The sequence below is a fragment of the Archocentrus centrarchus genome, chromosome 10, assembly GCF_007364275.1.
Source record: "Archocentrus centrarchus isolate MPI-CPG fArcCen1 chromosome 10, fArcCen1, whole genome shotgun sequence".
NCBI lineage: Eukaryota > Metazoa > Chordata > Actinopteri > Cichliformes > Cichlidae > Archocentrus > Archocentrus centrarchus.
The window spans coordinates 24,116,316-24,138,533 of NC_044355.1; the positions used below are offsets into that span (position 1 = coordinate 24,116,316).

The 22,218-nt window shown below is 43.8% G+C and overlaps 3 protein-coding genes across 3 annotated transcripts in view; 1 reads left to right on the top strand and 2 right to left on the bottom strand.

The window, feature by feature from the left end:
- tenm1 (teneurin transmembrane protein 1) overlaps nt 1-11,404 on the top strand; it is a 178,266-nt gene extending 166,862 nt beyond the window's left edge. The window contains exons 30-38 of the mRNA XM_030739166.1: nt 228-472; nt 1,178-1,471; nt 2,714-2,958; nt 3,560-3,702; nt 5,435-5,646; nt 6,396-6,697; nt 7,250-7,956; nt 8,661-8,803; nt 9,868-11,404. Of these exons, the coding sequence (XP_030595026.1) occupies nt 228-472; nt 1,178-1,471; nt 2,714-2,958; nt 3,560-3,702; nt 5,435-5,646; nt 6,396-6,697; nt 7,250-7,956; nt 8,661-8,803; nt 9,868-10,623 (3,047 nt within the window). The 3' untranslated portion in view covers nt 10,624-11,404. The remainder of the gene's footprint in view (nt 1-227; nt 473-1,177; nt 1,472-2,713; nt 2,959-3,559; nt 3,703-5,434; nt 5,647-6,395; nt 6,698-7,249; nt 7,957-8,660; nt 8,804-9,867) is intronic.
- Nucleotides 11,405-12,600: 1,196 nt separating this feature from the next.
- Nucleotides 12,601-15,475, bottom strand: sh2d1ab (SH2 domain containing 1A duplicate b). The gene is made up of 3 exons (XM_030739872.1): nt 15,284-15,475; nt 14,905-14,968; nt 12,601-13,212 (listed from the first exon to the last, which is right to left on the bottom strand). Exons 1-3 carry the CDS (start codon nt 15,418-15,420, stop codon nt 12,949-12,951), a joined length of 465 nt encoding a protein of 154 aa, XP_030595732.1. The 5' UTR covers nt 15,421-15,475; the 3' UTR covers nt 12,601-12,948.
- A 3,581-nt stretch (nt 15,476-19,056) lies between these two features.
- On the bottom strand, nt 19,057-22,218 carry LOC115786962 (type-2 angiotensin II receptor-like). Its single transcript, XM_030739493.1, has 2 exons — nt 22,018-22,218; nt 19,057-21,519 (listed from the first exon to the last, which is right to left on the bottom strand). Exon 2 carries the CDS (start codon nt 21,451-21,453, stop codon nt 20,185-20,187), a length of 1,269 nt encoding a protein of 422 aa, XP_030595353.1. The 5' UTR covers nt 21,454-21,519; nt 22,018-22,218; the 3' UTR covers nt 19,057-20,184.

Sequence of the window (22,218 nt, forward strand, 5' to 3'; positions counted from 1 at the left end):
GCTGCTTTTTGACTGACTGATGGGTTTTTTTCTTCACACTTTTTTTTTCATCTGTTGCATATTTGCATCTTTGTGTGTCTGTGGCTTTCTGTGTGTGTGTGTGTGTGTGTGTGTGTGTGTCTGACCCACCCACGACAAACTGTCGACCCTTGATTCCCACCATCCCCCACATACCCCCTACACACACACACACACACACACACACACACACACGCTTTCCCCTGCAGATCACTCTCAGAGCTCGTACAGGGTCAGCGCCGACGGGTCGTTTCTCGTGACGCTGGCGAGCGGGATGGAGCTGTCGCTGAGCACCGAGCCTCTCCTCCCGGGAGGCGTCGGGGGAGGAGTCAGTCCCACGGCCAGCCGCTGCAACATCAGCCTGCCTGGAGACCACGCCCCGAGCCTTATAGAGTGGAGACAGAGGAAGGAACAGAGCAAGACTAACTACAGCACTTATGAGCGCAGACTCAGGGTAAAACACTATATCATCAGCCTATTATTACACCAGCTGTGATACTATATGAAACACAGTCCTGCGGCATCATCAGTACTACACAGAGGCATTATGCATTAACAACACTAATGCACTAAACTGGCCAAATATCCCAGAATCCCCTGTGAATGGATCAAATAATCAACCAAGCCACATTTTTCAAGTCCACGGGAGGACACAGAGTTAAACTGTGCACTCTGACCTTTTACCCACTGGGACAACTTTTAAGTGTTACACAACATAGTGGATTTTTTTTTTTCTTTTTTTGAGTGATTGATGATGTCACCAGAGGTAACGATAGGTCAAATGACTCGTAACCTGTTAGCTGTACTTTCCACAGATCATACAGAGTGCAACACCTCTGCAGCAGCCGCAGAAAGCACAAACAGCAGGAAAGGGCATTTTATCTTATGTGCACCAATTAATTAGCATTCCCTAGGAAGCTGTTCTCCACTTGTTCACAAGGCAATTTATTGTTTATAATGCAGACCCGGTTTGCTGGAAATGTCACAATTAATTTGTCTGAACTAATGAAATCTTTGCTTGCCACTTCATTTATATATTTGCATGTCTATGGCTTCAATCACCATTTATGACGATTATAAAGCTGTGAAATTTAAAAAAAAAAAAGCTTTTCTTTGTCCTCTTACAACTAGTTGATATTTTACTGCTTTTCTTTCCAAGGCACATAACAGGAACCTGCTGTCCATAGACTTTGATCAGAGCACCAGAGTAGGGAAGATATATGACGACCACAGGAAGTTCACCCTCCACATCCAGTATGACCAGCTGGGCCGGCCTGTTGTGTGGTCACCCAGTAGCAAATATACTGAAGTAAACATCAGCTATTCCGGCGGAGGACTGCTTTCAGCCATCCACCGCGGAGAATGGTCTGAGCGGCTGGAGTACGAGAATGACAGGGTGGCGTCCAGAGCCTGGGTCAACGGCAAGATCTGGAGCTACACATACGCAGACAGAGTAAGAGCACCACGTTCAAAGCAGACGTGACAGACAGTTTGTGACGAAGTCCTGCTGAGATCTGGTTTTTGATGACTCCGGCTACTGTTTTATTCTCGTCTTTGCTGCTAGCAGAAACCTAACACATCTTCTCCACTTTTGTTTCCTGCTTAGTGCAGCTATCTGAAACCGGTGCTGAGATTAAAACACCTCGGTTGTGAGAAACGAAAGTTTAAAAGTGAGAGCATATTAAAATCAGTTACAGTTCTATATTACCAAGCATCTTTTTAATGTGTTTTCCTCCGTTTCAGGGGCTTTTCATTTAAGTTATGAACATCAGTTTGCACACTGAATATTATATCTGCCATAAGTTTAATGGCTGAGCAGACCTTTTAAAGCCGCCCTTGTAGCTGCAAGACTGCAACGATACGTAGGGTCGAGAGACGTAAAATCAGACGGTGTGTTCTTTGTGATCGATTGCATAACTCAAGTGTGTTTCAAGGTTCCTCAAATAAACGTTCACCGAGTGGCGAGCAGAAAACTGCAGTTTTGTGAGAGAAGTCTTCACAGTAAACACTCACTGTCCTCTGACAGATGCTTAGGCCTTATATACACTGTCTGTGACTTTTCTAATGAAAGAGACTCAAGCAATGTGTGCGACTAAGCTGAAAGCTACCAGAAGGTATAATTTCCGCCCTTGAAATTAATTGAAATATTTAATGACATGATATTCAGCCTGAAATATATCTAGTGTCAAGGATTTTGGTGTAAGACAAAATTAGAGTGAAAATGAGCTTATATTACAGAACCATCTAGAAATTAATACCACCTTCATGTATTATTAATACATTAATATCACACCTTACAGTTAAATAAAGGCATTAAATAGAACATTGTTTTAGTGCCGTTTGAACAGCTACAGGGATTTTTCTTTTTTTTTCAATAAACAAAAAAAAAACGCTGCTGCCTGTAAACCTCAGCGCTCCGATTATGTTTTCTGTTTTTTTTTTCCCATTTAGTTTTTCCGACGTGTATGTCTGATAATTAAATAGCTTTCAGTGAATAACCGAAGTGGTCTCCAACTAAAACCAAGGTTACTTTTGAAGATGAGACATTTTATTCAGAAGAAAAGTTTTTGCCCAATGACACTGGAATTTAAAAACAAAAAAAAAAAAAAAAAGGGAAAAAAAGTGCAGAAGACATTGAAAGACAAAAACCCTGAAACCTCTGGAACTGTCTGTGCGTCCGTCTGTGTGCTTACAGTCCATCATGCTGCTCCTGCATAGCCAGCGGCGCTACGTCTTTGAGTACGACCAAACGGATCGTCTGGTTGCCGTGACCATGCCCAGCATGGTGAAACACACCCTGCAGTCGCTGCTGTCTATTGGCTACTACAGGAACATATACACGCCTCCCGACAGCCAAGCCTACTTCATCCAGGACTACACCCTGGACGGGCGCCTGATGAGGACTCAGTACTTGGGAACGGGACGTAGCGTCATCTACAGGTATGACAGATGGGGGCGGTTTTGATTCTGATTATGCGTTTTGGCTCCATATAAAGACATAACACCGACTGGCTTGATGAAGGCGATATAATTAAAGCACAATCTTAAAATTTAAAAGCCCAATTACACCAAGCTTAGCGGACACTGAAATGTGCTGCACACGTCCATCTGTCTTTACAAATTACACTGATTGGACTGATTAAAGGTCACATTTTTTTTTACCGTCACACTTTGTCAGGCAAACTGATCTGATTTTGATGAAAGTTGGACGACTGACTCAGGCAGCGTTGTGGCATTTAACATTTTTAATACTCGTCTGGATGAGGATACTGTAATAAATGGTCCCATTTTCAAGATTTGAAAGGCTGTAACTGCCACAGCAGCCGATCTGCTTTTGATGAAATGTTGAAATATGATGCAACTTAGCGACCCAAGGGATCTTTGTGTTATTAATGTGGCATAGCATGTTTATTTATATTGAAGATTAAATGCATCCTAGTGTAGTTTTAAAAGAATGTACATTTTCCCCCACACTTTGAATGTAACTTTTTAAAAAAAATTTAACACCACCACCACCCTTTTTTTTTTTTCTTTTCTTCAGGTATACGGCTGCAGCGAGGCTCTCTGAGGTGGTGTATGACTCCACCCTGGTGACTTTCACTTACGATGAGGCCTCCGGCACAGTCAAGACCATCCACCTCACCCATAACGGCTTCATAAGCTCAATACGATACAGGCAGACAGGTATATACTGGTGTACCAATGTGCTCAAACAAATGTAAGGCATTCACAACATGTAAAAGGACCTCTCTGGACATAAATCACATTAAGAGCAAAACCTAAAGTGTCTGCACCGCGACAGGTCTGTATGTTTCATGTGCCAGATTTCAGGACAGTATTGAATTCTGTATTTTGGCTTTGAGTCAGACATAGTGCTATTTCATCTGCGACTGATGCAGCCACAGTTAGAAGTTTCAGTAGAGCCAAGTATGTTCAAGTGGAAGAGACTGTGGTCTACCACAGCTGTAAATACAAGACCACCCCCTGGGCTCTAAGCCACGCTGTCTCTTCCTCACCTCCGCAACAAGGCTGCCTGATCAAAGTAAACAAATGAATGTATGAATGCAAAATTATATGCGGTGAACTAGGTGTGGACATACTGCATTTGTGTTGCATGCCTGAACTAACGCTAAAGTTAGCACTTTGCTGGGTTCATATTTGCTCCCATATATGCGACAGGAAATAAATCATAGCTGAAGCTGATATAATGGTTTCAATGCTGTAAGAGAAAATGAGTCAGAAGGACAATGCTCTTTCTAAATGGCAGTGCTGTCAACAATGGCACGCCATCAATCGGACCCTTTAGCTGTGGCTGCAGATACAGCGTGTTAGGATGTGGCCGTTGTTAATGCGGTTCAGCAGTCCCCTTGAGTTCCAGAGTCTGTCCAGGGTCAGGGAAAATGCTCTCATCTTTGCTGCCGGTTCACTTACCAGGGCTTTGTGATTGGCTCGCCACGATCAGGTGTCACTAATCTGCGAGGCGCAGCTGTGTGTGTGTGTGTGTGTGTGTGTGTGTGTGTGTCTGCGTGCGTGCATGTGTGTTTATCGCTTTGCCCTCACTGTGAATAGACTCTCACCTTCCTTTAACTGATCTCATTTCAGCAGAACAAACGGAGCCTTGGAGAGAGGAGAGATAGTGGTAATTGTCCCTTGAGAAGAGACAAGGAAAAGTATGGCACCAGAAAAAGAAAGACAGGGATATGGAGTGGTAGGCGAGGTAGAAAAGGAGCAGAAAAGGAGGAGGGGAAAGATGACAGCTGGGGAAAATGACAGCTAGAGGAGCGAGATGAACAGACTGCAGGTTCCCTAGGGCTGTTGAAAAGCCTCTACCTCACTCTCAGTACTTCTGCCATTTTCCCATTAGCGCAGGTTTAGAATCAACATTCCACAGAAAATAAAAATAGAAGATGTAATGCTGATCCAGCTCTCTACAGTCTCCAAAGCTAGGCACTTAGTCATTTTAACTGCAATCAGAGTCATCTCAAATAGCAGCGTAATGGTGTTTCATTAGCAGGCCTTTTTCCAAATGGAGGATGAGCTGTAGTAGCTAGCAGCAGATGTGATGAATGGTGTTGTTAAAGATGATGTTCTGACATTAAGGAGCACATTGGCCCATCATGGCTATTGTCTTTAGATTTCATTATCTCTCCATATTAAAGGTCACAACAGGAAATGCCATAGAGGTGTGGGGATAGTTAAGATCGAATGAATTGCACAGTGTGTGTCTCTGTTAATGATGGTGAATTAGTCCTTGATTTGAATTAATTAGGTAGGCTTTTACGGGCAGTGTGATCCCAAGTTGTAAGGGCTATATATGGAAATATGCATGTTCTGTGTGTATAGTTCATGTGCATGTATGTTTCTGAAACAGCTTCAATTCATTTCTAACATACGTAAATCTGATTCCTCTGCATAGGTCCCCTGACAAGTCGTCAAATCTTCCGCTTCAGCGAAGAAGGCTTGGTCAACGCCAGATTTGACTACAGCTATAACAACTTTAGAGTCACTAGCATGCAGGCTGTCATCAACGAGACCCCTCTGCCCATTGACCTGTACCGTTACGTTGATGTATCGGGACGGGTCGAGCAGTTTGGCAAGTTCAGCGTCATCTTCTATGACCTCAACCAGGTAGGCAGCTATCAATTGAAATTTAAGGTACGCATTACGTTACCCAGTGGTTTTGCCTAAATTTGGACATTTAAGGGTGTCTTAAAGCTGCACTAATCAGTAGTTTTTAGATTTAAAAAGTAATCAAATGGAGGCACCCGGGTGGCTCAAGGGTGAAGCAGGTGAGCACATGCATGTGCCACCCAGCGGTGCAGGCGGCGCAAGCTCGAGTCCCAGCTTGTCGCAGATTTGCCCGCGTGTCTTCCCCTTTATCCTTCCCCCATTTCCTGTCTCTCTATACTGCCAATAAAGCCGCCGTGGCCCAAAAAAAAAAAAAAAGTAATCAAATGATTGTTTAATTTAAAGCCTCACTCTGCAGTTCTGTTCAGCTCAGTACTCAGTTTTAGGATCGTTCAGCTCATTGTTTTGGTCACTGTTTTAGTCGACTTTGTTTCCAGCTTCGGGCAGCTGTTTTTACTCATGTGGTCTAATAAACCTAGCCTAGACTAAACTGACGAGCTCATGAACATAGCATTCATCAGCTAAGGAGCCAGATATCTCACACGGGAGCTGGTGAAAATCCAGACAGAGCTAAAAGAGTGAGACTTTGATACATCAAATGATCAAACCTGTCCGAGTGTTGAGTTTGCTGAATGTCCAAATAGGCAACCGTTTCCTCCGTGAGTTTGCTGTGACAAATGTAGTGAATTGTAGAGTGGCTCTCAAGTGACCAATAAAATGAATCACTGACTTAATATGTGGGTGTCTAGGTGATCACCACCCATCTGATGAAGCACACCAAGGTATTCAACTCCTACGGCCAGGTGGTAGAGGTCCAGTATGAAATCCTTAAGTCCATCGCCTACTGGATGACTATCCAGTACGACTCGGCTGGACGTACAACCACCTGTGACATCAGAGTGGGCGTGGACAGCAACGTGACCCGCTACACTTACGAGTATGATGCAGACAGCCAGCTGCAAAGTGCCTCGGTCAACGAGCGGCCTCAGTGGCGTTATAGTTATGACCTCAATGGAAATATTAACCTACTTAGCCATGGGACCAGTGCAAGGTAAGCTGGCGCCTGCTGTCCATGTATTTTATAGTAGCCGCTAAATCAAAACAAGTGAATTGCCTGTTTGCTTTTTAAGCTCCTTTAAACTGCCCACAGCTGTTTCACAACTGGAAGCTGCTTTGCAGCCCATCAACACCAGTTTCACCTTTTAAGGCTGTCTGACTTAAAAGCGTTATCGGTTGACATTAACGCCTTCTTCATTCTGTACTGAGATTTTGTTGGTGCTCCCCCCACCTCCAGCTTTTCATGTTTGCTCATGAATTGGCAGGAAGGTCCCAGAGCAGAAGCCTACCGACAAATAAAAAGTGACTGCAGATACACTTGAATGAACTACACAGATTCAGCACCAAAATCATGGATTGCAGTTAAATTGACCACATACTTTCATAGGTTTTTAACTGGCATCATCAACCAAAATGCTGGACTTATCCAACACTTTGGTTTACAAGCGGTTACCAACAACACTAATAATGCACACATCAGCTTCAGCTGTAGTTTGTGTACAGTGTACAGTAAACATCACGCCTGGTATAACCTGTTTAACTCCAGGCTCACGCCGCTGCGCTACGACCAGAGAGACCGCATCACGCACCTTGGCGAGCTGCAGTACAGCGTGGATGATGACGGCTTCCTCCGCCAGCGAGCGAATGACCTGTTTGACTACAACTCCAATGGCCTGCTGACCCGCGTGGTCAACCGCGTGACTGAGCGCTCCGTGTGGTACCGCTACGATGGACTGGGTCGTCGCGTGGCCACCAAGAACAGCCAGGGCGAGCAGCTGCAGTTCTTTTATGCTGATCTGTCACACCCCACCAGGGTCACTCACTTGTACAACCACACCAGCAATCTGATCACGTCGCTGTACTACGACCTTCAGGGCCATCTCATCGCCATGGAGCTGAGCAGCGGAGAGGAGTACTATGTCGCCTGTGACAGCGTGGGGAGCCCGAGGGCAGTTTTCTCCAGCAAGGGGCGGCTGGTCAAAGAGATTCTCTACACCCCCTATGGAGAGGTTTACCAGGACACCAACCCAGACTTCCAGCTCGTCATCGGCTTCCACGGTGGCTTGTACGATCCTTTCACACGTCTAGTCCATTTGGGCAGGCGGGACTATGACACGCTAGCTGGCCGATGGACTTCACCAAATCATGAACTGTGGGGGGAACTGAGCAAGGAGCCGAAGCCTTTCAACTTGTACGCTTTCAAGAATAACTGCCCGGTGGGGAGGGTGGAAGAGGTGACGCAGTTTACAACAGGTAAGCTTCACCTGTGTGCACGCATGCACGCACACACACACACACACACACACACACACACACACACACACACACACACACCATCTCCAACTCAAAAGTGAATCACTGTCTGACTGACAGAAACTAAGTGAGACAGACAGATATTTCACCCAGTGACACCTACTCCTACACATGCACCTACAGGGGAAACATCTGCCATAAAGAATGAGTGAAGAGGCCACATAGCTAACCACAGGTGTGCTGTGTTTCAGAGACGTGAAGCTGTGACAGACAGAATTTACTGGCAACAGAAAGGACAGCCATGCCTCTGATCACATTGTTTTTTAACACAGTCGGTTGTGTTTTCTTCCCTCTGCCTGTCAAGAACATACTGTTTCCCCGAGAGACAGAATAGAAACTGAAACGAGGGAAAGAGATGGAATAGGAGAGTAGAAGATGAATACAGGATGTCAGTGGGGGCGTCTGTCCTTCTGCTTAATAGAACATTCATTTGGCCTGTCACGTTTCCCTGCAGCAGGATTGTTTGCTACAGAAGGAATGCGTTCATGAGGGGAAACACCGGCCGACCCGTCCCTGCTCATACATTGTGTGGTTTCCCATACAAGGCGCTGTTTCCCTGGCCTTATGACTTTCTGTTTGCGTTGCACTATACACATTAAATTCTAACTTTCGCCCTCCGTGCAATTTTCTCTCTTTCTGTCAAGACATCGGCAGCTGGCTGCAGCTGTTTGGCTTTCAGCTTCATAATGTTGTCCCGGGTTTCCCAAAGCCTGAAGTGGGAAGAATGGAACAAACATACGAACTGATGAAGGCGCCGACCAGGATGCAGGACTGGGACTCCAGCAAGGTGAGCATCACACCGCTGCCAGCCTCTTTCCAATATCTAATACCGCGTCCCTGTGGTAATTCTTTAGATATACCACTCAGTATATTCAAAATACATGTATATAATCTTTGAATATACTAGCATCTCTTTGCTGTCGTGGTGACCAGGGGAGTGCAGTGTCTTAGTGCTTTTTTGGACAGAATGCATGCCAAAACATTTGAAACAATGTGTCTTAATTGTTTAACAAGTTCTGCCGTACATATTTTTTGCTCAACTCGCATTCATGCTTGTGATTAATGCTTTCATAATTACTCATTTATCCAATTCATTTAACACTTTGGGTCTTCATGTAAGTGGAGGCCAAGAGTCCTCCACAGAAGCACAAAGACACAAATTACCTGCTAATTATCTGCCATTTTTGTAACCTTAGTGATTCTTCCTAATGGGCGGTATGTCTGAAATCAACACTGTGTTGATTATAAGAACATTCTCCAGAATGAGCATGAGCACTTAGTTGATTTGGCAGTTAGCTCATAGATTGATTGATTGTCATTAAGGTAAATTGCCTCAAGTATTTCCTGGTTCCACTTTCTTACATTTATATTACAGTAAATGTGATGTCTTTTTTTTTTCTTTTTTTTTTTTCAACTGTTGTTGTTTATTTTCGAGTCATGAATTTGGTAACATTTATTTTTTATGTGAAAGTGGAACACGGCATGGTTAGGGCGCAGTCACCGTGCAGCAAGATGTTTCTGTGAACCTGCTTGCGGGTTCAAAGCTGGGGCATCTTCTTCCTGTTCATACGAGCCTTTTCTCCTGCAGTCCAAACACAAACATGTTATTGTTACCTGGTGAGTTCTAAAGCGGTCGGCGTAAATGGGCGTATGTCTTCCTCTGACACTGACGCGTAACTGTGCATCCTACCTCTTTTGTGCAGTGAAGTTCACCATGAGAGGAACAATTATTGTTATTAGATATTTTTTTCTACATGTCAAAATATCTGCTCTGAAAACATGCACCATAAAACAGCAGGTGACTATATATCATTCAAAGCTCTGTAGTAAACGGTTCTTCTTTTTTTCTAGTTGGTTTTGGGAATCCAGTGTGAGCTGCGGAGACAGCTGAGGAGTTTCATCTCCCTGGAGAGGCTACCTCTGGTCTCAGAGCCTGTGGGCTCCAGTTGCCACAGACCAGCGCATCCTCCTCCCTTCGGCTCCCGACCCTCCATCCTCGGCCCCAGCATCCGCTTTGCAGTCTCCCACGGTCGAGTGAGTGCAGAAGTTATTGGAGTGGCCAGCGAGGACAGCCGCCGAGTCGCAGCCATTTTGAATGGCGCCATCCACCTCACCGGGCTGAGCTTCACCGTGCACGGCTGCGACACCCACCACTTCCTCCAGTCACGTCCGATCGAGGAAGACCTCGCCCTGGGGTTAGGAGTCGGGGGGCGTGTCCTAGAGAGCGGCGTGAACGTGAGCGTGTCTCAAATGAGTGCCACGGTGAGCGGCAGGACTCGACGGTTCGCCGATATCACTCTCCAGCAGGGGTCTTTGTGCCTGTGCGTGCGCTACGGCGGGAACGAGGAGGAGGAGAGGGCGCGGGTGAGGGAGGAGGCGAGGAAGAGAGCAGTGGAGGGAGCGTGGGAGAAGGAGAGAAAGAGGGTGGAAATGGGAGATGCGGGGAGCAGGGCGTGGAGCGAGGCGGAGAAGCAGCAACTGCTGTCTGGAGGACGCGTTCAGGGTTACGACGGCTACTACTCCCTGCCTATAGAGCAGCAGCCGGAGCTGTCTGACAGCCCCTCCAACATCCACTTTATGACACTGAGCGAGGTGGGGGGCAGGTAACAGAGACACACGAGCAGCCCCCCACCCCACCAAAGACTGCCTGTTTCTACTCTACTCTGATTTGTTCTACTGTTTCTATACTGTATCGAAAAAAAAAAAAAGAAGACGACGACAGAGAAGAACAAGAAGAGAGATTGGGGGGGAAAAAAACTTCCAAATGCCTTTAATTGTGACAAAATGATGGTATTTTATTATTATCGTCCAGTTTCTCCAATTTCTAACAGTGGCACAAGCAGTGTGGTTTGGCTGTGGCTTTGCTTTTTGTATCCCAACTGACCAACCGACCGACTCACTGACCGACCGACCGACCGACTCACCGATGGACTGACTGTCATTTGCTGTTTCAACACTGTTCATCATTTTTTGGACTCTGCTCCGCATCGTGGAACTGTAGAGATGAAGACCTTAGGATTGCCAGTGAATAATCCTCTTCATGACTCAAATCAAGAGCTCTCCGGTTGCCATTTGAGTTCCTACATGGTTTACCTCGGATATACTATCGTTTACATATTGTGTAAGAGAGGCCTTGTCGACTCTGACACTCCCCTTTAGAGAAGGAAACCTCCTGTGGTTTTCTGCCTCTGGTGTGCTCCAACAGTAGTTTGTATGAGTGTGTATACTTAAATCAAGAATGTATATAGCCAGTGCTTTCACACTCAAAAAAAAGTGCTCAACTGGAAGTTCTGTTGTTCATAAGTGTCAGTATTGTTAATCAATAGAAAAACAGTTACATTTTTGCAAAGAATTATACATGGCTATAGTAAATATTCTCGCTGAAAAATCTGACTTTATTGGGTTACAATGCTGATTAAAGTTATTATGTGTGAATTACCAAATTGCTCGGTGGGATTTCGTAGACATTGTTACTTATTATTTCTCTTGGGTGTCTTTCTCCCGCTCCCTCACATCTTCTCTGTCTCTGCGCCTTCCCTCCACACATTTGTTGTGCTCTCTTTGTTCTTGTTTCTGGGAGTTTGTAACTTTTCAAATCTGTGCTGTCATTATCACCCATCATTATGGCTCGAACCGAGATATGCATGAGAAACCTGCGTTGCCTGTCAGAGGCGAAGAAGAGGAAGAAGAAAAAAAAGGGGGGGAGGAGGGGAGAGAGAGAGAGAGAAAAAAAAACAGAGGAAAGGGAAAAAGAAATGTGACAGCTGAGGCTCAGCGAGTGGGTGGTGAGTGCAGAAGGGGCAGGACCTGGAGTTGGCTGTGCTGTTCTCTACAGCTTGTCTCCTCTCATTAGGAAATGCCAATCAGACTACATGTGAACCACTTCCAAGCCTCTCCCCCACCAAAAAAAAAAAAGTTTAAAAAAGAAAGTGAAGTTTTTTTTTTAATTTTTGCTTATTTTTTTAAATGTTGCTAATCCACCTCCCCATCCGTCTGCCTGCAACCCCCCCCCCCCCCCCCCCCCCCCCCCCCCCCCCCCAACCCGCCTCCCGCCGTCGCTCCACCATCTGCCCACCATTAATTGTTTGTGTTTCTCTCCTGGGCTGCGGATGACAGAGACACACAATGCATATGTTCTGACTGCGAGCAGGTGATATACATTCCTGACTAGCACTTTGCTGATCGACTGCGATGCACCTTCCCTTCGAAACCATATGCTCCGCTAGATACTGTCCAACCTCATCTCCGCCATGAAAAGATGGAGGGTCCGGTTGCTAGGAGACCGCTGCACTGAAGAATTGTCTGCACTGAATGGATGCTCTCCTCTTTCAGCTTCTCTTTCTCTCATTTTTTTTCATGTAATGTCAATCAGACAAGTGAATGATGGACCCACCACACACGCAGACACACACGCACACACACACACACACATGCACACACCAGTAGTCAGCATTCTCTCTGTGGAAATCAGCACTCCAATATGTCAAATTGAATTTTTTTTTCCCCGCATTATGTCAAATAGAGGCTCGGGTGTGTATGGCTGTGTATGCATGACCTTATTTAAAAGAGTTTATTTCAGCCAATATCATTTATTTTCTTTGCCACTCACACAACTCTATTGCATTAAGAAAACAGAGCACAATATTTGTTGTCAGCTTATGTATGCAGTAATAGATATTAATGATTCTGCAGCTGAGCATTTTACATCCCAGAAAGTTATGGGGCACTTTCTGTGCTGCATATGCAGAAAAAAAAAAAAAAAAAAAGTAGAAGGATGCTGAGAAGTGAGTCACTGCTGGAGCCTAAATGAGCTCAATTTAGCAAATAGAGGAAAAAAATGACATTTACTTGATGCACATTATGCAAAATGCAAACAGTAGGAATCAGTATTTCTGTTTAAAATTAGGTCAGTGGTGAGCTTAGGGTTTGTCCCTAAGCAATAGCTTGTCGCACCTCCTTCTTGTTCCTGTTTTTCTGTCCCTGTGCACCATGTGGCTTCCGCTGCTGGAAGTAAGGGTTTGGGCTGCTCTGTGTCGGCGACAGGCTATTACTGGGCTCCTCTGTGTGTGTCTGCGCCCGTCTCTGAGCGGTGACAGGGTAGAGCAGAGGCATGGCAATTCCTTGTCCAGGCTTCTGGAAAGCTGCTATCAAATTCTTGATTTGCCGGAAATATCGTTTCTGCACACCAGGACTGGTCTGAAACATGAGAGAGAGAGAGAGAGAGTGAGCAAAAGAAAGAAATGCAGAGGAGAATTCAGAGCGTTTCCCCATCTCCACATCAAAACCCCAGTGGGGGGATGAAGAGGACGCGACAGAGCCGCCTTGAAATGAGCTCTCACAGATTTAACGTATAAAAAGACATCAGATACGCTGGCAGTGAAGGCAGTAATACAAGCGCATCACGTGGATGGACTAGGAATGGTGTCGATTATATTTGTACGTATCTGGGTTCGCTAATCCAAAGCAAAGGGACAGATGAATAAATGAGATGATGCCGAATAAATTAAATATATAGCAGCTGTAAAAAAAAAAAGAAAACTGCTGTGAAAGCGAGGAGAAGCTACTGGTGATCTACTCAAGGAGTTTAAAAGCTACATTGGGAATTTACGGGATGCAATTACCTATGAAAACATCCTCTCCTGTGGGTATTTTAGATATTTTTTAGTCAATAAAAGCATTATTTTAGGATTAATCTACTGCAAGATACTCTAACAGTCCAGTTATCTCGAGAGCCGTACTTGTAATAAAATAACACTTTTAAGAAACGATGATGGCTTAGCAAAGTCTAAATAACAGATTAAAATGTTTCTTTCTCGCGGGGAGCTTTGCTTTATTTCTAATTGAAAACACACCCACCCCCCAACTTGTTTGTTTGCCCGCAGCTGTCAGTCTAACATTTAATATCTCTAAACCACAACAGCACTATAATTTTGTCAAGTAAGGCCTTTAAAAAAATGCATTATGTGTTTTCATTCGGCGCCATCAATCAAACTGCAAAATAAATAAATAAATAAATAAATAATGGTGAAAAGTGTTCTCTTTGGATACGTTTTAGAAATCATTTAATCAAATGCAGAGAGCGCTCCCCCCCCCACAGCACAGCACAGCACAGCACTTTGGATGTTCCTGTCTCTGGCCACAAGTGTTACCTCTGTTCCCAGGAATATTTCATTAGAGTGATTGATATTGCACATGAATAATGGAAACTGTTATTGAGCTTGTAGTGAAATTCTTGTAATTCAAGCCCCCCCCCCCCCCCCCCCCCCCCCCCCCCCCCCCCCCCCCCCATCCCCTACCACCTCCACCCCACAATCCCAAACACACCTCCTTCAATCCATCCCCATCTGTTCGCCTGATGCTGTCAGTGAGAATGAGCGGGGTTAAAATGTCGTTACAAGAGCTTCGAGCTCAGTCGACGGAGAGAGACAAGGCCTTCAGATGTCTCTATACATTCCCATCCCGGGGTGTTTGCCAACTCTCAGTGCTCAATTACATATCCCATCAGAAATGCTGTCAAATGCAATTCTACGTTTCCCGTCTCTGGAGTACATGCTGATGCTGTGGCATCTTAAAAATTTGAGGTGGGGGGCTAGATCTCGCCGGGTGTTATTGCTAAAGGAAAAAAAAAAAAAAAAAAAGAATGTACGCATTTCTCAGTGCTGTCACTCCTCTAAAAAAACAAAAAAAAAAAAGCATGTTTGCCTCAAATCCACAGCTTGTTGAATTACGCCGGCTCCAAAACAACTTCTAAACCAATAAAGAGCGAGCAAAGCGAGGCAGCGGTGCAGCTGCTTCTGCAGAGTTTTCTGGGGTGTGAAAAGAGTTGCAGCACAGACTAAAGAGCAACAGACAAGATTAGAAAAATAATAAATAAAAAGTAAGTCTCACTTCTGCTGCCCATGAGCCTGCGTCATCCTTGTGGATTCTGTATGTGTAGACGTATCCTTGGCACCTGCATACGCACACGGACACACACAAACAGAAACACCTTTGACCCCGGGTCCATATTTAAGCATTTTTTCCTACTGGCACCATCAGTTCCCCTTTGGGGCTCTTTATTTCATAGTTATTAAGAGGCCACAGTTACTTCTTACTCGGCTGCTTTGTGTAGGCCTTTGCGCAGGCATTCTCTTAAATTTGAGATCAATAATCTCTATAACAGCAGAAAATGGGATTATTTGTGTTGATTTGATTATGAGGTCTCAGTAACAGCCTAGAGAAGCAAAAGAAAGGCAGATATTACACAATTTTTTTTGCTTATACTCACAGCACGCACAGGCAGTAGACACCCTCCACAGAGTCGCTGTTACGGACTAGGTAGCACCCATCTCGGCCGTCCTGGCCCAGCCGCCTTTCTCCCTCCTCCTTGCCAATGGGTCCGTGATAGACAGCCAGGTTTTCCATCACAGTTCTCCCCCCAGATGCTCTTTTTTGTTCTGCTCCCAAAGTGCCAACTCTCCTATCTGTCTTCTCCCCCACCCCACCCCACCCCTTCAACTTTTTTTTTTTTTTTACTACAGAAAAGTTTTTTCTTGTCTTTGTTGCATATGCTGTAGACTACGAGCACAGGTAAGGCAGCTGTCCAGCCTCTCCTTCGATCCTTGCCTCTCGCCGCTTCAAATATCTGTCCAAAGGAGCCTGAGCTTTGGCGAACGAGCTCTGATTTCTGTACAATTGTTTACCCAGGCTGATGGCAGCGCTCACACTAACCTCTAACCTTTCTGACTTGGTTCTTGCAGTCTTCCTCTTTCTTTATACGATGCACACATATGAGTGCACACGCAAAGTGTGGGTTTGTCTATCTCTCAGGAAATGATTGTATTTTTTTTTTTTTGACAGGAAATAACATAAAAGATTCTAACTGAATATTTCCACAACAGAAGAAAGCACAAGAGAGGGATAAAGTGAAGCAATATCAGCTTTTTTTTTTTCTTCACAGAGGGAAATGCGTGCTGTGATGATGCAGTAACTTGCAGTGTTTCCAGGCTCTCTTTGGTTTCTTATTAAGAGATGTTTGCTTACACTGTGTGTTTCTACCACAGTTTCTATGAATTGCGGTGTACAATAAGGTTCCTGCACACAATTCAGTCGTGGAAGACGTGTTCAGATCCTTACTTTACATTCATGTAAAAAAAAAACTGGAAAAAGTATATATCAGAATGCTTTAAAATTCCTACTTAAGTAAAAACTACAAAAAATAATGAATAAAATAAACACTAATAAATAACAAATTGTATTCAAAGAATGAAAATAACTCTAGTTGTTCTAGTTGCAACTCAGTGCATTTAGACATGCAGACTGTGTCAAGACAAGCACTAAAATTCATCATGTTGTTGTTGCCAGAAGGGCCGGTCTGATTATTTCAGGGGCTGCTGAGCTCAGGCGGGCTACTGTAGCTGAAAGCCACAACAGGTGCCGCTCCTATTAGCTAAGAAATCTGTGTGAAGTACATTTCCACATATATTCACCAAAAATTGGACAGCAGAAGACTGAACAGACGTTGCCTTATCTGATGAGTCTCGATTTCTGCTGCAACATTTACATGGTAGGGTCAGAGTTTGGCCTAAACAGTATAAAGTCATGGATCCATCCTGCTGTCTATCAACAGTTCAGGCTGCCAGTGGTGTAACGGTGTGGGGAGATATTTTCTTGACCCACTTTGTGCCCGTTAGTACCAATTGAGCATCACTGGAACACCACAGTCTGCCTGCCTTTATGACCACAGTGTACCCATCTTCTAATGGCTGCTTCTAGCAGGATAACGAGCAATGTCACAGAGCTCAAATCATCTCAGACTGGTTTCTCGAACATGACAATGAGTTCACTGGATTCAAATGGCCTCCACAGTCACCGGGTCTCAAACCAATAGAGCACCTTTGGGATGTGGATGGAATAGGAGATTCCCATCATAGATATGCAGCTGACAAATCTGCAACAGCTGTGTGATGCTATCAAGTTGATGTGGACCAAAATCTCTCAGGAGAGTGGCCAGTGGGTGTAGTGCTGGTGCAGAATTATAAAGTAGTTAAAATAAATACATAAATAAATAATAATACATATAGCTCATGAGCAATACACTTAGTTCAGTAGCCAGCATTTTTTTTTTCCCCAAGGACTATGTTACTGATGTTTTCTTATTTATTTTCAGTGTTTTGATTGATTTTTAGTATTTTGTTTAAGAAATCTGTTTGAATGCTGATCCAAATTTTCTGATCTAAGAACAGGAACCTATTTAAAACCAAACTACTAGACTATTTCTTTCAAACTACCACCTAGATGTGCTCAACATTACTAACAGAAGCACACATATATCTGTTAGTAATTTGGTATATATATATATATATATATATATATATATATATATATATATATATATATATATATATATATATATATATGTGTATATGTATATATATATATGTGTAACATTATGTAAAAGCTGGGCTGCACTAAAGCTTCAGCTTTTTTTTAATGGAGGGACAGATTTGGCCCACTGGCTTCTATGTTCCTATCACAGACTTACTTTCCTTCAATAAATGGCAAAAAAAATATCAGGAATTCTTCTTCTCTCTCTACTGTTAACTTGTAATGAAACACATAAAGAGAATAAAAGAAAAGAAAGTCTAATTTACACTTGGATGTTCAGTTGAATTAAACTGATATGTCAAAGGAAGACATTTTAAAGGAGAAAAGGAAAAAAAACCCCAGAAGCAATGTGCTTTAAAAAAAAAAAAAAGAGTTCTCTGTGCTTCTCAGCATGCATTTCCTCATCACATGTCCACACATCATCTCAGCCACATATCTCTGGTCTGTCTTCTGCTAAACATGTGTTAAAGACACTTGCACCTGCTCTATAGAACAGTGAGGAATCAGTTAATGGAGCTGTGTGCACAACAAACTCATCCAGCAATCTGTCCCATCAGTAGGAAAGTTCTGTCATGTCAAATTAAGAATCTGGTGACTAAAATATTCAGCATTTGCTGCGGTGACATACCACAGCAAACACCGATTTGCTGATAGCACGGCGTCTGGTGCTCTAAGCTCATCTGTCGCGTTAAGATGTAGGCTTTATTATTTCAGGCTTGAATGCTGTTCTCAGCTGCATGAAATCTTTCACATCACCAGGAGCCTCTGCAAAAAGGCCCTTCAGAGAGGTTACCCATGTGACTCTGGCATTCAGCATATTCTCCAAGCGGGTGGCTCTCTTTAATGCGGCTTTTGTTGCGGGTGTCTGTTTTTATACATTCAGAAGTGTAGCCTACATGAGTCATCAGTCTGTGTCAGAGCCATTTTTCCCTCGGCTCAGAAAGATCATGAGCGGTGGGACTTTGGGCCTTTGACTGGGTAAGCAGCCAATGGCATCTCATTCATTGATTCTGCAGCATTTTAGCGCCATCCAGTGACCAAAAGTGGTAAATATTAATCTACTGCAGGTAACCTGAGGAAGTTTTTTTCTCCCTTTTTGAGCTATATTTTTTGTGCAAAAATGTCCAAGCTAGAAAAAAAAAGCATTTACCATTTATTCATAAACAAAAGGCCTTTAGGTGATTATTAATTTAACTTACCTATTAAAACTCCTCGCAACCACCAGCACAAAATAAAATTACACCATGCTGTACTGGCTCTCAGCTCACTCAGACAGCCCAGGGTCAGTGCAGAATGTAGCAAAACTATACTGGACACAAATAGCAGACAGAGATACATCATTGATCAGCTAGAGGCTCCCTCGACCAACACTAGTGGCTGGACTGGAATGCATCCTAAGGATATTAGTATGAGATTACGATATCTAGCCTTGATATGTACGGAATCCGTGTGAGACTTTCTGGAAGTGGAGACTGAATGTCCATCTGCCAGGCTGACAGTAATCTCAGCTCTCACATTCCCAGGTGGGGAAAGCTCCCAGTCACAGCTGTTACGGGGTACGATGGTGTGAAAGGGAACATTTGAAATCGCAGCAAATTGATTGGGTTTCACAAAAGGAAGACAGAACTGTATCAAGCCAAGGAAGCGGTAGAGTGAAAGAGTTTTTTAGCTTTATTTCTTATTCCAACTCTTTAAAGAATACAAATGGTATACGTTGATTACACATATGATATCCTGGTATCCGAAATGAGCATTAACATAACATTAATAATGACCCTTTTGTGCATTTCAGTTGTTTGTTTATCCTTTTCTGCTCTAAAAAGATAAAATGCACTAACCATAAATACATTTAAGAGAAATTATTAACTCATTAAATACACTTAACCATGTAAAATATTATTAAACAGTGATATATTTGTAGAAAAATATAGATTATAACTTTTGTAAAACATCAAACAACAGTTAAAAAGCGTAATATTAGTTAATGCTAGCTAGTGAGATGTCCACAGCTAGCCTTAGCTAAAGTTACATTTACCAACAACTGCTTTTAATGATGTGTTGTGATTACCCAACATAGCAACATAGTAATGTGGCTTCTAATTCTATATTAATTTGGGCTGAAGGAATATAAACTTTAAAGTAGCGGCTAAAAATTTATTAGCCTAGATTAGCACATATGTAGCTTTTGCTACAAGTTAAAAGTTTGCTTGTTTTTTCTTTAGACTGCTAACAGATTTGTTTTTAAGTCTCTGAAGATATGAAATAAGCTTTGAATAAATAATCTTTATATACAGCACTTATGGGCAGAGACATTATCATTTGTTTGGATTTGTGTTTATATCCAGTTGGCAAATGTATATGCAACATTTGCTATGTTTTAGCTTTGTTTGTAGTTTCTAGCAACTCCTGGGGGAATATCTTCTTCATTAGCTGCTAATTGCTCCATTCTGTTCAATTGCTAGGCACAAACTCTGTCAGCTGTTTGGTTCTTAGCAGGTATTATACAGTGAGTTTTAAGAATTTTGTTTTTCCAAAAAGAGTTCTGCTGCAGCCAAAGTTGACATCAGGTCAGTGACTCATAGGACATGCTTTATCACCGTCCAAATCAAGTGTAGAAAAAAATGTTCTCCACAGTTATTTACTCTGTCTTTGTAAGGCAGAGATGACCTCTGCTAGAAATCTGACTTGGTCAGTTATAGTAACAGCTCCGGCTCACGCAGCCGAGCGCATTGGAGTTCAGCAGTTACCACTGAAGGGATGAGAAAGTCTTGCCACTGGAGTCAGGATTGGGAGCTGGGGCAGCTACGCAGAGCCAGAGGGCTCCACAATTGCCAAGTCTTTGAGGTCACTGAGTTTTCGAGAGAAGGAGCTCAGCCTGGTGCTGAAGGAGCCCCTCTTCTGGCTGTGTTCTTCCCCTCGGGCCTTCAAACAAGAACACACACCCTTACAGAGGCTTCCGAGACGGCCACGGAAATGGTTCCCGATGAAGCAGTAGAGAACGGGGTTGATGGCTGAGTTGGAGAAACCCAGGCAGAGAGTGAGAGGAGTGAGGTTTTGGATGGTCCAGTTTACCCAGCAGCTGTCCAACCAGCCTTCACTGTTTAGCACGTCCAAAAAGGTCACACAGTGGAAAGGAAACCAGCAGAGGAAAAATGCCAGAACCACCGCAGCTACTGTCCACAATACCCTTTCAAGCCCTCTGCCCGCCAGTGGTCTGCTCCCACTTGAGCTGGGACTCACACAAGGGGTGGGGGGTCTCTCTGGTTTACTGTAGCCCTCCTGGGACTCCAGTAATTTAAAAGATGGCGTGTTTGGGGGGTGAGACAGATTCTGCATTCTTACAAGCCCTGTGTCAGCCAGTAAATGTCTACCAATAGCACAGTAGCAACAGGAGATGACAAAGAGGGGCAGCAGAAAGGCCAGAAGAATCTTTATCCAGACCAGGGTCTGATACCAGGCATGATTAGGATATAAAATCACACAGGCCTCCACACCAAGCGTCTCAAGGTGATAGGTATCCCTCAGAGCTAAGGTCGGGGCTGAGCAAGCACATGCCAGAACCCACACAAGGATGCATGTGAGCCGGGCACGTTTGGGGTCTCGTGCACTCTGGGAGCGAAGTGGGTGCACGATGGCCAGGTAGCGGTCCATGCTCATGCACGTGATGAAGAAGATAGACGCGTAGAGGTTGAGGTTGTGCAGCGCACCACAGATTTTGCAGGCCACTCTGCCGAAGGGCCAGCTGTAACCCTGGGAGTAGTAGACAGCCCACAGTGGGAGAGACAACAGGAACAGCAGATCAGACACGCACAGGTTCAGCATGAAGGTGTTAGCTACTGTTCTCCTCGAGGCACTGGCACAGGCCAGAACACACACTGCCAAGGTGTTGGCCATGGTTCCCAGCACACAGATCACACTGTAGATGGTGGGGATGACTGTAGTCATGGGTACAGGGGGCCAGTCTGAGCAGAGGGGAGCAGAGGGAGCCGAGGAGGCATTCGCATAAAGCTCCATCATTGAATAGAGGGGTGAGGTGGAGTTGAAAAGGGAGAGGTCATTTGGAATTGCCATTATGGAACTGGATGTACCCTTGCGTCACACAATTTAACTTCCCTCTTTTTGGTTGTCCAAGGTCAGCTGGAAATAATACAAAACAAGCCATCATTTAAAATTCAGCTGCCTTTTATGGGCAAAGTTTTGCTACACAGTCATCTTTATTTGGTGCGAGCCTTTATTAGGTGTCCTACTTGATATCTAATCACAGCAAAAATACATTACGGCATACTTGATACATAGAGGCTGTAATTTTTTGGCCTCTGGATTACTGAAAAAAATCTACACTCTATTAAATAATGCATTTTTGAAACCTTAATTTATCAGAAAATGTCAAGAAAAACTTAATTTAAGAGCAGGAATGTTGTAGAAACCGATTATGACACTGTCACGTTCCAGAGAAAGCACTTATAATTGCAAAAATAAAATTCAAAGCAGGCAATCACACATACATGGAAAAAGATACATCAACTAGCTGTATTCCAATCAAAAATTATTCTGAGAGTTGAATCAGAGATAGAAAACAGAACATATAGCTACCCTAATTCCACCTCTTAGATCAGACATTTAGGATTTCTTTACCTGATGTAATTGAGCATCCAGTCCAAACAGTCAAGCTCTTTTCAGTCCGTCTTTTGGCTAAAATCCATGTCTTGACAATTGCTTCTCGACCCTTTTAAAAGAAATCTGCACAGCTGAGCACCCTGGACTGTATCATGCTCTCTGTGTGGAGAAAACAGACTCCAGACTCTGAGAAACCAGATGACGTTGGGGGTCTTATAG